Genomic DNA, 17,556 nt, shown 5'->3' with positions numbered 1-17,556 from the left:
TATCCCTAATGGCCCTAATAACGTGAATTTCTTGATGAGTAGCTAGTTCAGAGCACAGTCGGATTAATGATGATGGACATATTAACCCTAATATCCTGATCAGTTGCTTGTCAACTCAAAGCAGCACTGATTATTGATCAATTCATCAATTAATGCCGCAACATCAGTCCTGGTAATCAGGTGAGCCCCTTTATAAGGCTGACCATTGGGGGTCAGTGCTCAGTGGGTATCTCAGAGAATCCCAGTACCACCTTCCCAGGACCCCTCAAGGGTTACCCACATACACCCACAGACTCTACACCGACAAAGCAACCATGGAAGGCATAGAGGGACCCAAATTCTATGTCCCTATGTCCAACGCTACAGGAGTGGTGTGGAGCCCCTATGAGTTCCCTCAGTACTACCTGGCTGAGCCCTGGGCCTACGCATGTCTGTCCGCATACATGTTCTTCCTCATCATCGCCTGCTTTCCCATCAACTTCCTCACCATGAAACACAAGAAGCTGCGGACGGCCCTCAGCTCCATCCTGGTCAACCTGGCTGTGGCCGATCTCTTCACAGTGTTTAGCGGTTTCACCACCACGCTCTACACCTCCATGAACGGCTACTTTGCCTTCAGCTGCACCATTGAGGGCTTTTACCCATGGCGGTCAGATCGCCCTCTAGTCCCTGGTGGTGCTGGCTATCAAAGGTGGTTTGTCGTCTGCAAGCCTATTTCCAACTTCTGCTTCGGGGAGAGCCATGCCATCACAGGTGTGGCATTCACCTGGGTGAAGACTGCTGCTGGTTCCGTGCCCTCTCTGTTCGGCTGATCCCGTTTACATCCCAGAGGGCATGCAGTGCTCACGCGGTATTGACTATTACACCAGAGGTCAAAAACGATTATTTTGTCATCTACAGGTTCATCTGCCACTTCACCATTCCCCTGGTCATCATCTCCTTCGGCAACCTTCTCTGTGTTGTCAAGGAGGCTACTTCTGCCCAGCAGGAGTCTGAAACACCCCAGAAGGCTGGGAGGGAGGTCACCCGTATGGACATCATGATGGTTAGCTCCTTCATGGTGTGCTGGGTGCTAGCATTTTTGTGTACGTCTTCACCCATCAGGGACTTACTTTCAGACCCTTGTGCATGACAGTTCCGTCCTTCTTTGCCAAGAGCTCAGCCCTGTACAACCCCCTCATTTACATTTTGATGAACAAGCAGTTCCGCCAAATAACCCCTTCGAGGAGGAGGGAGCATCCACCACTGCCTCCTCTGTGTCTTCCCGCTCTGTGGCCTCTGCATAAGATGGCTGCTGCAGCACCTCTGTCTCAGATTATAGAAAAGGTCTACGCTAATGTACAATTCTTAAGGTAATGAATCAGGTTGATTTTGCAAATACGGGCACTTTTGGATGTTAAATGTTTTTGAAAATGAAACCTCTTGAAACTGCTTTTTATCTATCTGAATATTTTCTTCACTCTGTCTGGAAACAAGATCTAATAGTGGCTGAGACCATACAAATATTTTATATTCTTAAAGAGTAAATAGTATCTGTTTCCCCAAATACCCGAGGGGAAATGTCATTTCCACCACGTCATGTACTGTACTGTGCTATTTTAGTTGAAAAGGAAATTCCAGAACTTGTGCCTAAGGTATTTTAAATAACATTTCACATTAATTTGTTTTAAATCATGTTTTTTTTACTATTTGGAAGTTTTCTTAATTATATGTATTCATCATTCCCATGTCTAAATGTCCATGTATGCCTTGATGATACTCAGAAACATGTATTTAACACATCAAATCATATTTAAAAAATATATATTTTAAGCATATAGCATGTAAGGTTCACATCATCAATATCAATTGTAATTGAATAGCCATTTCCCTCAACAATATGTACAGTGGTGGTAAAGACTTAGTGTTGTGGTAAAGACTTAGTGTTGTGGTAAAGACTTAGTGTTGTGGTAAAGACTTAGTGTTGTGGTAAAGACTTAGTGTTGTGGTAAAGACTTAGTGTTGTGGAAATGACAGAGTGTGGTGGAAATGACATTGCATATAAAACTGTGAAAAACATTTTAATGACACAATTGTGTCAATGTTGAATTAAAAAAAAGATTTAGAACACACCATTCAAAAACTCAAAAAACAAACGTTACAAAGCATATTTTAGAAACATTTTGTGATTCATTGCATTAGACAGAAATACATGTACAAGGTTGGACACACTGGTTGAAATTAAACAAATTATTGTACACTGGCTGCAGTACATTGATTCCGACTCATGAGACAGGTGTGTGCTCACTCAGGTAGGTCATCATTCTGTAGCTGTAAGACTTCAGGTGAGTGTGGTGGTGTGTTCCTTGACAAGTATGACTCCATAACCACATCTTTCTGGATAGTTGATCTTCTGTTTCTTTGGTTTATTTTCCATTGCCTCCTTTTCTTCTCACTGGGAAAGTAGTGAGATGGGCCGAAGCTTGGTATTGCGCATGGTGATCTTATGCTTGTGTGCAGTTGCTCGACCATGGAATTTCATTAATTAATTTAAATTAAGGCAGTTTATACAATTTTAAAAACATTACAATACATTCACAGATTTCACAACACACTGTGTGCCCTCAGGCCCCTACTGCACCTCTACCACATATCTACAGTACTAAATCCAGGTGTGTGTGTGTGTGTGTGTGTGTGTGTGTGTGTGGTGTGTGTGTGTGTGTGTGTGTGGTGTGTGTGTGTGTGTGGTGTGTGTGTGTGTGTGTGTGTGTGTGTGTGTGTGTGTGTGTGTGTGTGTGTGTGTGTGTGTGTGTGTGTGCGTGTGTGTATGCATGTGTGCATGTGTCCTGTGCCAATGTTTGTGTTGCTTCACAGTCCCTGCTGTTCCATAAGGTGTTTTTCTGTTTTTTAAATCTAATTTTAATGCTTGTGTCAGTTACTTGATGTGGAATAGAGTTCCATGTAGTCATGGCTCTATGTAGTACTGTGTGCCTCCCATAGTCTGTTCTGGACTTGGGGACTGAGAAGAGACCTCGTGGCATGTCTTGTGGGGTATGAATGGGTGTCCGAGCTGTGTGCCAATAGTTTAGACAGACAGCTCGGAGCATTCAACATGTCAATACCTCTCATAAAAAAAAGTAGTGATGAAGTCAATCTCTCCTCCACTTTCAGCCAGGAGAGATTGACATGCATATTATTAATATTAGCTCTCTGTGTACATCCAAGGGCCATCCATGCTGCCCTGTTCTGAGCCAATTGGAATTTTCCTAAGTCCTTTTTTGTGGCACCTGACCACACGACTGAACAGTAGTCAAGGTGCAAAAACCAAGCCATGAGGTCTAAGGAATTGTCCGTAGAGCTCCGAGACAGGATTGGGTCGAGGCACAGTTCCAGGGAAGGGTAGAAAAAAATGTCTGCAGCTTTGAAGGTCCCCAAGGACACAGTGGCCTGCATAATTTTTAAGGTAGAGTGGCCAGACGGAAGCCACTCCTCAGTAAAAGGCACATTACAGCCCACTTGGAGTTTGCCAAAAGGCACCTAAAGGACTCTCAGACCATGAGAAACAAGATTCTCTGGCCTGAATGCCAAGCGAAACCTGGCACCATCCCTACAGTGGAGAATGGTGGTGGCAGCATCATGCTCTGGGGATGTTTTTCAGCGGCAGGGACTGGGAGACTAGTCTGGATCGAGGGAAAGATGAACGACGGAGCAAAGTACAGAGAGATCTTTGATGAAAACCCGCTCCAGAGTACTCAGGACCTCAGACTGGGGCAAAGGTTCACCTTACAACAGGACAACAACCCTAAGCACACAGCCAAGACAACGCAGTTGTGGCTTCGGGACAAGTCTCTGAATGTCCTTGAGTGGCCCAGCCAGAGCCTTGACTTGAACCCGATCGAACCCCTGAAAATAGCTGTGCAGCGATGCTCCCCATTCAACCAGAGCTTGAGAGGATCTGCAGAATGAGAATGAGAGAAACTCCCCCAATACAGGTGTGCCAAGCTTGTAACGTCATACCCAAGAAGACTTGAGGCTGTAATCGCTGCCAAAGGTGCTAAAACAAAATACTGAGTAAAGGGTCTGAATACTTATGGAAATGTGATATTTCCATTTTTTATTTGTAATACATTTGAAAAATGTTCTATAAACCTGTTTTTGCTTTGTCACTATGGGGTATTGTGTGTAGATTGATGAGGAAAAACACATTCAATCCGTTTTAGAATAATGATATAACTTAACAATGTGGAAAAAGCCAAGGGGTCTGAATACTTACAGAATGCACTTGTCCTCTCCTTGGTTGATTTAGGGGGCATCTTATATAATAAATAAATCATAATTGAAGTCATTAATAACCATAGTAAGTCACATAAATGGATATCAAAAACACTCAATCATCCTAACATAATTCAAAATGTAATGGTCTTACTTAGCAAATAAGTGTTCAGTTTCAACTTAACCATGATCATATATGTAATTTGTGTCTCTTTTCAGGTCCTAAGGTAAGTAAAAATGGATCAACTAATACATTTTGTCATTACCACCCCATTCTGTCCTAATCATCACAGTGATTCTGTGGTGGTAATGACGTGTGGTGGGAATTACATTTTTACAGTATTTGGTCATAAATAGCAGGGATTCTAGCATGCTAACTCCAGTTGAGCTTACAATGTTTCCTAAATACACACAATTATAACAATTTCACAAATCTAACAATTTGATGAAATTATAGCCTATTTGGTATTTTATTTTGATGTAATTTCCCGGCATAAAAATGTGAATGTCCCTCCATGACATCAATGTGCTCCACTGTCACTATTCATATCCATGGTAACCAAGTACACAAAGTTTTGAAAAAGGTTATTATCATGTAATGTGCTTGTCGTGGTGGTAATGACACAATACTTATAGACGACTGTATTTTGTGTCAAAAAAGTAACCAATGGCTTACTCACATCTAATATGTATATAGTTTCCATTTATTTGACTCTTTTTTTAAATGCACCCGATTTCACTTTAAGTGTAATACATAGCAGAATGTCAAAAGTCAGTGTGAGACAGGACAAAAACAGTGCAAAGCAGTGAAATCCAGACATGAAATTATTTATAAAATAAAATAAAAACATATTGACAGCTAAAAAAAAGTTTAAGGTTATTTTAGTCTCTACTTAATGGATGTGGGGGAAAAAATCTGAATTAACATTTTATCCTAAAATCTCTGTATTCTAGCATGGGTAGGATGGTCATCTGAATCAGGGTTAGTTTGGCAGCTGGGGTGAAAGAGGAGCGATTACGATAGAGGAAACCAAGTCTAGATTTAACTTTAGCCTGCAGCTTTGATATGTGCTGAGAGAAGGACAGTGCACCGTCTAGCCAAACTCCCAAGTACTTGTATGAGGTGATTACCTCAAGCTCTAAACCCTCAGAGGTAGTAAAAACACGTGTGGGAGGTGCATTCTTCTTACCAAACCACATGACCTTTGTTTTGAAGGTGTTCAGAACAAGGTTAAGAACTAAGAAAGCCTTGTTGTAGAGCATTTAACACAACATCCGGGAGGTGGGGGGGGCAGTTGAGTATAAGACTGTTCATCTGCATATAAATGGATGAGAGAGCTTCCTACTGCCTGAGCTATGTTGTTGATGTAAACTGAGAAGAGCGTGGGGCCTAGGATTGAGCCTTGGGGTACTCCCTTGGTGACAGGCAGTGGCTGAGAGAGCAGATTTTCTGACTTTATACACTGCACTCTTTGAGAGAGGTAGTTAGCAAACCAGCCCAAAGACCCCTCAGAGACACAAATACTCCACAAGAATGGAGTGGTCTACTGTATCAAAAGCTTTGGCCAAGTCAATAAAAATAGCAGCACAATATTGCTGAGAATCAAGGGCAATGGTGACATCATTGAGGACTGTTAAGGTTGCAGTTACACATCCATAACCTGAGCGGAAAACCGATTGCATACCCGAGAGAATACTATAGACATCAAGAAAGCTAGTCAGTTGATTATTTACACGTTTTTCCAACACTTTTGATAAACAGGGCAAAATAGAAATAGGCCTATAACAGTTAGGATCAGCTTGATCTCCCCCTTTAAATAGAGGACCAACCGTGGCTGCCTTCCAAGCAATGGGAACCTCCCCAGAAAGGAGAGAGAGGTTAAAAAGGTGGGACATGGGATTGGCAATGATAGGGGCAGCAACCTTAAAGAAGAAAGGGTTTAAACCATCTGACCCAGATGTTTTTTTGGGGTCAAGTGCAAAGGTATCAGATCTGAAGAAGAATTTAGACGAAGACAGGACAGTAATGTCGAGGTATTCAAGGCATTAACCTGACAAGGCAACAATTTGTCTATCCCTTTGACATTTCCCCTTGCCTGCAGACTTACCGGTGTAACATGTTACAAATGACAATTGGCATGAAAGTAACACACACACACACAAATCAAAACTAGATATAAACCCACAAGGCCTACACTTGGCCAAAAATCTGAATTATTTTGTCCAAAAAATGCCTGCATGTCTGCCTCAAACAGAACATGGCTGTCATCTTTGCTCCAGTCAGGTTGACAGAACGGAACCATCCGTGTGTTTCCATGGCGACAGGATAGAGAGAGAGGCTGTAAGGTCACGGAGTCCCCGAGCTGGAGCCCTGAATCTGATTCTGGGCTGCTGCTGCGGTGTCGTAATTACAGATTTCATTACCTCCTCTTCCTCATCCATGATGAATTGTCACCATTCATTGCTCTGATTCTATATTTGATGAAGGCTCAGGGAGAGAGAGGGGGAAGAGTGTTTTGGCGCTGGAGACTGGATTGGATCCATTATTTAGGTCCTGATTCCCCTTCACTGGCTATGGGAAGAATTGCTCCTTCACCATATGAACATAGATACTGGATATAATGACGAGATGCTTGTGTGTCCGCTCTAACAATGGGATTCATTGTCCATTGTCTCTTTGGATTGGTGGATACATCCCGTTATTTGAACACTATTTTGAATATTCGATGAGGTTTGTTGACATCAACCGACTGTATCAATATTCAATAGAGTGAGAAGCTATGCATAGATAGACTGTCTCAAATTTCAACAGGGACAACTCTTTTCTCAAGGTTGCTTGGATGTCACGTGCATCACATTTATATCAGTACACTAGCAACATCCTAAGCTACAAAAGCTTAACTACAAAAGTTATTTTATATCAAAGCGTCACGTATCAAAATAGCAATTAATTTTCTCAACTAAATTCAACTCTCTCATTGCCCCCCCATACAAAAACTCATCACATGCTTTAAGTGGACAGATTTATGGCAAAGTAAACTCTCTCGCTTTGCCTCTTCCTTTCTGCTATGGGAAGAAATGCTCCTTCACTGTATATTGGAATTGCTCATGTGCTGTAGGCATCCTTGTGTCTCTATTCATTTCAGCTGGCTAAAAAAACTAACATTGATCTCAATGTGCTACCTGACATTACGAATCATTGTAATATATAGCTGGAAGAAATATTTGACATTCTGTTAATTGCAAAAAAATTACATTAACACAGAAAATGATACTTTCGGAAACAAAACTGCATTAAAACCTGTATGTAGAATAAAATCGATTTAGATTTTATTTCCATATTCATTAATGCTAGTGACTAACCTGTACTTCCGCACATTGACTTGATACCGGTACCACCTTTATACACAGTTGAAGTCGAAAGTTTACATCCACCTTAGCCAAATACATTTAAACTCAGTTTTTCACAATTCCTGACATTTAACCCTAGTAAAAAAATCCCTGTCTTAGGTCAGTTAGGATCACCACTTTATTTTAAGAATTTGAAATGTCAGCATAATAAAAGAGAGAATGATTTATTTCAGATTTTTTCATCACATTCCCAGTGGGTGAGAAGTTTACATACACTCAATTAGTATTTGGTAGCATTGCCTTTAAATTGTTTAACTTGGGTCAAACGTTTCGGGTAGCCTTCCACAAGCTTCCCACAATAAGTTGGGGGAATTTTGGCCCATTCCTCCTGACAAAGCTGGTGTAACGGAGTTAGGTTTGTAGGCCTCCTTGCTCACACACGCTTTTTCAGTTCTGCCCACAAATGTTCTATAGGATTGTGGTCAGGGCTTTGTGATGGCCACTCCAATACTTTGACTTTGTTGTCCTTAAGCCATTTTGCCACAACTTTGGAAGCATGCTTGGGGTCATTGTCCATTTGCGACCAGGATTTAACTTCCTGGCTGATGTCTTCAAAATGTTGCTTCAATATATCCACATAATTGTACTTCCTCATGATGCCATCTATTTTGTGAAGTGCACCAGTTCGTCCTGCAACAAAGCACCTCCACAACATGATGCTGCCACCCACGTGCTTCACGGCTGAGATGGTGTTCTTCGGCTTGCAAGCCTCCCCCTTTTTCCTCCAAACATAACATGGTCATTACGGCCAAACAGTTCTATTTTTGTTTCATCAGACCAGAGGACATTTCTCCAAAAAGTACGATCTTTGTCCCCATGTGCAGTTGCAAACCGTAGTCTGGCTTTTTTATTGCGGTTTTGGAGCAGTGACTTCTTCCTTGCTGAGCAGCCTTTCAGGTTATGTCGATTTAGGACTCGTTTTACTGTGGCTATAGATACTTTTGTACCCGTTTCCTCCAGCATCTTCACAAGGTCCTTAGCTGTTATTCTGGGATTTATTTGCACTTTTCACACCAAAGTACGTTCATCTCTAGGAGACAGAACGCGTGCGTCTCCTTCCTGAGCGATATGACGGCTGCGTGGTCCCATGGTGTTTATACTTGCGTACTATTGTTTGTACAGATGAACGTGGTACCTTCAGGCGTTTGGAAATTGCTCCCATGAATGAACCAGACTTGTGGAGGTCTACAATTTTTTTCTGAGGTCTTGGCTGATTTCTTTTGATTTTCCCATGATGTCAAGCAAAGAGGCACTGAGTTTGAAGGTAGGCCTTGAAATACATCCACAGGTACACCTCCAATTGACTCAAATGATGTCAATTAGCCTATGAGAAGCTTCTAAAGCCATGACATAATTTTCTGGAATTTTCCAAGCTGTTTAAAGGCACAGTCAACTTAGTGTATGTAAACTTCTGACCCACTGGAATTGTGATAAAGTGAATTATAAGTGAAATAATTTGTCTGTAAAAAATTGTTGGAAAAATTACTTGTGTCATGAACAAAGTAGATGTCCTAACCGACTTGCCAAAACTACAGTTTGTTAACAAGAAATTTGTAGTGGTTGAAAAACGGGTTTTAATGACTCCAACCTAAGTGTAAGTAAACTTCCGACTTCAACTGTAGCCTCGTTCATGTTAATGTATTGTGTTCATTTGTATTATTTTTTTAAACTTTAGTTTATTTGGTAAATATTTTCTTAACTCTTCTCTAACTACACGGTTGGCTAAGGGCTTGTAAGTTTGCATTTCACGGTAAGGTCTACTTGTATTCGGCGCATGTGACAAATACAGTTTGATTTGATAGGCCCTATTTATCAAGATTTTATTTCCATTTTTGTATAAATGGGAAACAGTAAAGTGCCATGTTTTGGTTGGTTGACTTATGTTACTATCAACCTAGACAGATCATTATATTTGGCTTGACAAAAACATGAATTGAATCTTTAAACATTGATCAGTGGTGTTAAAATGCAGTAAAGCCCTGCGTTATTTACTAATGAGAGGAGAGCTTCAGAAGCCGCAGGAACTTCACACACTGATGACATCATTAATATTGGAGAATACTGTTGTCCGCAGAGACGTTCCACAACTCATCTTCAACAGTTGGACATTCTATCTGGAGCCCACCTGTGTGAATGTGTGTCCCATTAAACACGTTTACAGGACTAGCTGGAGGCCTCTGAAAAATGTGATTGTTTCATCACAAATTCATTACACACTCATTATCATAATTTTTCCGTAACCAAATCTCCAAATGCCTTCAGGCTAAGCAGGCAATTGAATATCCTTAAATTTAAACAATGTTGTGAATATTATATGAACTCTAAATATCCAAATATGCACTAATTGGCAAAAAAGAATGTATTAATAGTGATTAATGACTGAGAGGCTGTGTGGGTGCAATTTTCTGATTGAATACTGTCATGGTATGTAGATATGCTTTTTAAGCATCAAAGTGACAATATTTTTTTACAGGTGATTAAAAATAAAGTTGAAAGAAATCATATAAGAAACTGGCATGTTCCTGCCATGTAGTTAAACAGACCCAGATTAAGCCTAGTTATTAAAAAGTAAAAGGATAATTGACTGAAATTATTTGCAATTCAGCCAATATTCTTAGGCTTATCTAAGCACATCTTCAAAATAGACATTTTCATTATGAGACAACTTTATGCACCAGGCCATGAACAAGTTTTCAATAAGTTATATCTATCTAACATAATTCCATCGTCAACCTGCCCGGCCTGAAGCTGACAGCTGATAGGTTCATTAAAGGAAAATCTGAGTGGCCTCTGTCTGCATCACTTTCTGTCTGTGGTCTGGGAGTATGAGAACATGACCTTGGTGTCCCCATCCACTGGCTCCTGTCATCGTCTTGACATCGGAGGACACAGCTTTCTTCCTCTCTCATTTTAAGAACAGAGAGCAAAGAACCACACTGGTTTATAAAACAGACAGATCCAAATAAACAACACTTTACTTTGTTTTGAAGTATTATATTATTAATCTACCATTTTGTCATCTCTTGGGATATCGGCAACATTACATATTGGTAAAGTCATGAAGTATTAATAAGACGCAAGACTCACATCTAAATGTTCCACATTTACACTGATTCATTCTAATACAATAATACCAAAACAGAAGATGATATGTTTGATATATTATTTTAATTTTAACATCATCACCATAGTTCAACTTTATTCTCCCCTTCATTTGTTTAAAATGATCACCTCTGAATGTACACATACTGCACACTGTCCAAAAATATACAAACAAATGCAGGCTTGTGCTATAGTCTGGTCAAATGTCTAAAAACAGTGGCACTGGGGGAGAGAAAGAAAAGAGAAGACATTGAAACCGTAAAGACATGCACAGCATCTGTGTCAGTGGCACCAGTCACCGGGGCTGTGTAATGCCTACCGCCTTGGGCTCAGTGGAAAAGTACATACCACTTTCGGCTGAGAAAACACTCGTCTCATATCAAACAAAAACAAAAGAAAAATACACTCATTAAAATAACTGTTAGGCACATCATTGTTTTTTTCGGTTTTACATTTTCTGCAAAATTCTGATAAATATACAATGCTTAACCAACTAACGACCCCCCAAAAAATCCAACAAACAGAAAAAGTTGATAGGTTTTGGAATCACTGTCTAGTAGGAAAGCAGGAATGTCATATAATCAATACATTTGGTTCATCCAAGGTCCAGGTGCGTTCTGCTGTGTGAAGAGTAGTGCTGAGTGGTGAGGGGGAACTGTGTTGCTGTGGGGAGGCTGGTTGTGTTACAGCAGATGACCCATCAGATGCTCAGGTCTTTGGTGCCATCTTTATGGGCCTTCCGCTTGGGCTCCGGGAGAGCTTTGGAAGCACGGCTGGCATTAGACTTAAGTGTGCTGTAATACTCCTTTAGTCTGGGTGCTGCCGCTTCCTCCCCCTCCGGTTCTCTGAAGCTTCTGACAGGTGAAATGTCTCGGCCCAGGCTACGGGCTCTATGGTGGGGGTCTGGGGACACATCCCTGGGGGCGTAGCGCGGCTCTCTCTCCACCCTCTCAGGCGAGCGGCCCCTCAGCAGTGAGCTGTACCTCTTGTAGGCGCTGTCTGACTCAGGGGTGTTGACCCTGGGAAGGATCTCCTCTCTCTGGCCACGGGCAGCAGCAGATAACAGTCTGTCTCCTCTGTACTCACGCTCCAGGTTGGAGGCCCTCAGCAGAAGGCTGTCCTCCCCAAACAGGTGCTCCTCTCTGTACTCCCTCAGTAGCGTGGCCTCCCTGTTGAGCCGGTCCAGGGCTGGGGGCTCCTGTAGGAGGCTCTCATCCAGGAAGGGGCTGGGCACAGGGCCAGGAGGCTTCCTCAGCACTGGTGCCATCTCCCCGTTGGGCCTCTCTGGCTCTCTGTGTCTCTGTCTGTCTAGGGAGGGCTGCCGGTAGGGGTCTGAGGATTGGGTACGGCGGTAGCGGGTAGGGGAGTGGTGGTGTGAGCGGTGGGGGGAGCGGTAGGGGGACCGGTGGCCATAGGGGGACCGATTGCGGTGAGTGGACCTGTAGGGAGAGCGGTGGGTGTTGTGGTGCCCTTGGCTGTGTCTACTGTCTAGGGTGTTCTCTGCGCTGCGGGCCCGGCTACGGCCCTTATCCGGGGAGCGGTGTCCTCGGTGGTGAGTGCCATGGCTATCCCTGCCAGACCTCTGGCTCTTGTCAACTTTTTTCTTGGACTGCTTGGAGGCCCTTGTCTCCCCAGACGCCCCTCCCTGGCTCTTGCTCTTCTTTTCCGGGGATCGGTGTTTGGAATGGTGGTGGCCCTTCTTGTCCTTGCTCCGTGATGGTTTGTGAGGGACTGGTGCGTTAGTGTCCGATGGTGCATTGTTGTAGGGCAGGGTGCTCACTTCCGAAGCGTTTTGTACCCCTGCGGCTGGGCCGGCACCGTCGATGCTGGGGTCTGGAATAGAACATGACATACAACACAGGTTGCTGGATGAAACACATTGCTCTCACAGACTCCCTGACTAGACTAGATCAACTATTGTGACCAATAATCAGGCTGCTAACATTATTTGTAATACTGCCAATTCTAATGTTAATGTCAGCAAACAAACACAGCTATATCAATTCTCCATTTGGATGCACAGCCACAGCTGATAGTGAGTTATTAGTATTGCTATGTATGAGTCAAAAGCAGCAACGTACTGTATGAGGACTGGTGGAACAGTCCGGCTTAAAGGAGCTGAAGGGGACCAACGGTTGGTTAATGCTGCGTGCTGCATGGTGTTGATGCTGATTGAGATAGTTTGACATCACTCGTTCATGCTCAGGCGATGCCTTCGATGTGAGATCAATATTTAATGCAACTAACAAAACCAAGATGAGTTTTTGAATTGAGTAATGATGTAAATAATGTATGAGCCTGATTGGTTTCGGAACAACATTGTGGTTGTAAATTAGTTTCACAGATTGGAATCCATAAAGAATGCAGGGAGTTGGCTCAGCACCATGGATAAAGGAGGTGTACGGAATGGTTTTAGGGACTAATCAAGGAGATAAGAGACTATTGATCGTCATTACATGACTGCAGTGCTATTGGTTCTTACCGGACTCTAACCACCTCACCCGATCTTTGAATAAACCACATGGATGGTAATCAAAGCGTCACAAGACAGCTTCTAAAAGTCTTAGTAACTCTACTTGGATCTAGTTTTATCTCCAATGCTACGGTCATTAACGGACTAACCACAGATACTAACTAGACAGCTAAATAGTAAATAGATTGAAGAGAAGAGAGGAACAGCGGTAGAGGAGGAATTGATTGATTGATTGGTTGAGAAAATGTCTAGAAAAGACAAAAACTTTACCAATATCCCACAACCCCTATCACCAAACCAATGTGACATGAATCAAACGGTTGCGTTGGAGACGCCATGTCAGCAGTGAACACGCCATGCCCAGAGGTTGAATGTGAAAGGTGGGATGTATGAATCCATTCCTACTGGTCAGCATGACAACAGCGGCGGCGGTATTGGCAATGCATTGTGGGCGAATGGATTCTTATGCATGGAGAGCAGAGGCACGGTACGGGTGAGTTGAGGCCACAGCACACAGCGAGAGAGAGAGAAAGAGAGACCGGAGAGAGAGATGGAGAGGACAGCTACAAACCATGGTCTGATTTTGGTAGGAACTAGGATCTCCCAGCTTGTCATTAGAGGATCTCATACATGCGGTGAGATGGGGAGCAACCATCTCTGAAGGAAGAAAGAGCCCAGCGAAACAAAAGGAAAGGTAGATAAAAAAGAGAAAAAGAGAAAGAGGCAAAGGGTTTAGATTACTAAAACAATAGGCAGGAGAAATAAGAATTATTGTCTGTGTTTAATTTTCAATGGAAAAGGTGTTTATTTGAACATTTAATCACTCAGAGAAAGAAACAGTCCAGGAAATAACCCCATCCTTGAGTGAAAAGTCCTGGAACCGAGCACACACACACACACACACACACACACACACACACACACACACACACACACACACACACACACACACACACACATGTGACACCAACCCCATAGTGACAGCGAGATGCACACACAACACAGTATGAAGCCATTTACATTGACAACATAAAATAAATGTCAAAGAGTGGAAACTAAAAGTACAAAAAAAAAAGTATAATATACAACCTCACAGAGATGTCTTATTGGTGCAGGAAAGACATAGCATATTCTCGGCGCAACTAAATACATGAATAAAAGGACAATATTTTCCAAAATCAAAAATGCAATAAGATGAATTGTGACTATCAATTCACAGATCAATACAATTAAAATGAAATATACCATAAATATTATGGAAAATTGACAAAAAATTAAATAAACATTTGGATTTCAACTTCAACAACTTCATGCAGCAATATACTTTCGAGATGAATATATGGGTTGATTCATGGCTCTCTACATGAACAAAAATACTTGTAAAAATGTTTCTTTTTTTAGTTACAAAAATGTCTGTAGAGGTGGAGCTGAATTGAGTTGAATTGTCAGGAATGAGCGGAGTCTCCAGAATCACAGTTTTCCAATGACAGTTACACAGTAGGTGAGAATAAATCCATGGATTTGTGAATATGTCAAACAAAGTATTGTGAATTTCCCGATGAAATGGTAGAAAGTATTAGAATGCTCTCATTTCAAGACCGTCTAGACTGAAGTTCTAAACTCAGTAGCTTACATTCACCTTCAATAAATACCATATATATGTTCATTAAGCCATCTTAAAGCTTGGCGATGCAATCCAACCAGAGAGCATTTCCCAGTTTAACACGGGATGCAATAGATCAAGTTCTTTTTCTTTTTTTTTTACACTAAAAATATACTTCAGCAAGGACTCAATAAACATACTGTATATCCACATTTAGAAACACTCATCTTTTTTGATTTTTTTTCTCTCCTCACAGTTCTTTCACTGTTTTTCTTTCTTTGCATGTGACCCTCTTTTTCCAAGGGGTTACATAGACCACTATCATCCTTGGGGCATCCCAGAAAGCCCTGCTCCCCAAGCCGCGCCCCGCTCAGTGACACACAGCAGAAGGTTAAAAGGTGACAACGGTTGACCCAGACCCGAAGGGAGCAAAACCAGACACACCCAGTGGACAGTGGAAGTCAGTGGAAGGCCCAAAGTATAGCACAGGACATAGCAGGACAGGAGAGGAGACAGGCGTCCTCTCGTATACCCAACCCGCCCCTCCCCCACGGGGAGTGTGTGTGCGCGCTCAGGGGGTGAAGACGGGGGAAAATGGAATGTTTTCGTAGATTGACCCACCATATTCAGGCACCGAGCCGTCGCCCCGTTTGAGGACTAGGCGGGCGCGGCGGCCGCCATTTTTAATCAGTTCGATGGCGCGGGCGTGCTTCATGCCCTTGGTGCTCTCACCGTTTATCTCCAGGATCTCATCTCCCACCTGAAGGAGAGAGGGAGACGTTGGAGGAGGGAGAGGAGAAGAGTGGAAGTTAGTGGTGTGAGACAAAGATGGGGACAGAGTGTTAAGGACAGAGGGGTGAGGATAGGGAGGAAAGGGACAAGAGGAGGAGGAGAGAAGGACAGAGGGGGTGAGCAGGGGAGGAAAAAGGCAGGAGGGAACAAAAAGTATGAAAAAGGCGACAGTGGGGAACATAAGAAGTGCCAGAGGGAGAAAGGTTAGATTATAGTTAAAACATAAAGAACAACTACTCTGACTGCTGTGAAGGCATACTTTCTATAAATCCACAATGGTACAAAAGGAAAATAAATTGAATAAAAGAACTGTAGGTTTGCCTCATGCAGGCAGAGACAGAAAGACAGAGAATGCTGTTCTAATTCTCTTTTCTTCCCTCTGCGCCTCAAGTTATCTGTCAGTGTTCTCTCCGTCGGGGGAATTCCACTTGTACAGAAATGGGTCTCCTACTGACACCTCTCTCCGCCTCACAGAACCTGGGCCTATTAATACCTCATCTAACAAGCCCTGCTCAGAACAGTGACACACACACCTCCCTGACAGTTGCCCTCGCTAACATTCAATGTTATTTACATACATCACATACTCACAAATAATAAAGGAAAATCAATTAACCCATTAATTGACTATGTAGGACACAGGGGAATGGTAAACGTGTCTTTTGATTTTGTATTAGGTGTTCAGCATTACATGAGTGGAATTAATATGATGCATCAACTTTAGATTTCTATGGGGGTCATACATACCTTCATCTTGCCATTGCGTACAGCTGCTCCGTCCTCAGCTAATCTCAGCACATACAGGTCCATGTTGTACTCATGACCTCCTCTCAGGCTGAACCCAAAACCTTTGTTCTCCCTCTCCAGGTCCACCGAGTAGAAGCCAGCATCCTGAGGAAAAAACACACACATACACACGGCAATGTCAGACTGGTGATTCAACGGTGGCTAGACTTGCCAGTGTGCGTCTGTCTGTGGATGGCTCGTATTTCAGTGTGGGGACGAATGCCACCTGAAGGAAAGTCACACCTATTTGATCGGAGTTCGAGAGTGGTGGTGGGTGAAATGAATAATAGATGGATTGGACTATGGGGCGGTTTGAGGCAGGCAGAGAGGGCACACAGAGCCACAGACACTACAAGGGCACTGCCAAGGACACAGACTCAACACCCTCCCTCCCTGCTCTGTTCAGGAACTAATCAATATGATATCAGAATAAAGCATCTCCCTAGTGTGACAAACACTTAGAGGGAACACATTGCTGTAGGGCAGGGATCGTCAACTAGATTCAGCCACGGGCCGATTTTGTACTTGAGAGGATGGTCGGGGGGCTGGAACATAATTACGAATAATTTGTAGACTGCAAATTGACCGCAAGAAAGTTCAAATCATGATTTCCTGGTGTTTTTACAGTCGTATGTCGAATTAAAAAAATAAATAATACAAATTCGGCCTGCAGGCTGCCAGTTGGGGACAGGCGGGCCTTGGCAACGCTGGACAGATCCTTACCTGGGCTGGAGGTTGTGTTGTTGGGGCGGGGGGAGGAGGGGCCTGGGGGGATTTGAACTCAAAAGAGGACTCCTGTTTTGGTTTGGTGTTGTTTCTGGAATGAGAAAGATGTCAAAATATAGGTTAAAAATCACTGCTCATAGATACATGTTCTTAGTCAATTAGGTACTCCAAATCTCAGAATCCCTCTCACCTGGGTTCAGGTGCAGCCTGTTGCTGGGGCGTGTGAGTGGTTGTTATAGTGGCGATCTTCTCAGCGTTGGTCAGCAGTGATGCATTAGAGGACTCTGATGAGAGAGAGAAGGAGCGAGAAAGAGAGAGAAAGAGAGCAGGGGAATCATGGGCCTGAAGACTGAACCATGCAAAATACAAAGGGAGAAAAATGAACCAAGAGCAGCTGCACTACCCTTCGTAA

General features: G+C 42.8%; 1 protein-coding gene and 1 pseudogene across 1 annotated transcript in view; one reads left to right on the top strand and one right to left on the bottom strand.

Moving 5' to 3' along the window:
* The first annotated feature begins 314 nt into the window (after positions 1–314).
* Positions 315–1,286, top strand: LOC111969943 (rhodopsin, freshwater form-like; annotated as a pseudogene).
* A 12,717-nt stretch (positions 1,287–14,003) lies between these two features.
* The window catches only part of LOC111969942 (membrane-associated guanylate kinase, WW and PDZ domain-containing protein 1-like), a 193,091-nt gene continuing 189,538 nt past the window's right edge, over positions 14,004–17,556 (bottom strand). The window contains 4 exon segments of the mRNA XM_023996341.2: positions 14,004–15,600; positions 16,380–16,523; positions 17,142–17,235; positions 17,335–17,428. Of these exon segments, the coding sequence (XP_023852109.1) occupies positions 15,412–15,600; positions 16,380–16,523; positions 17,142–17,235; positions 17,335–17,428 (521 nt within the window). The 3' untranslated portion in view covers positions 14,004–15,411.

This window comes from Salvelinus sp. IW2-2015, linkage group LG11 (assembly GCF_002910315.2).
Source record: "Salvelinus sp. IW2-2015 linkage group LG11, ASM291031v2, whole genome shotgun sequence".
In the NCBI taxonomy this organism is placed as follows: Eukaryota; Metazoa; Chordata; class Actinopteri; order Salmoniformes; family Salmonidae; genus Salvelinus; species Salvelinus sp. IW2-2015.
The sequence above is the reverse complement of the archived record's forward strand: the minus strand, read 5'-3'. Positions and strand labels throughout refer to the sequence as shown.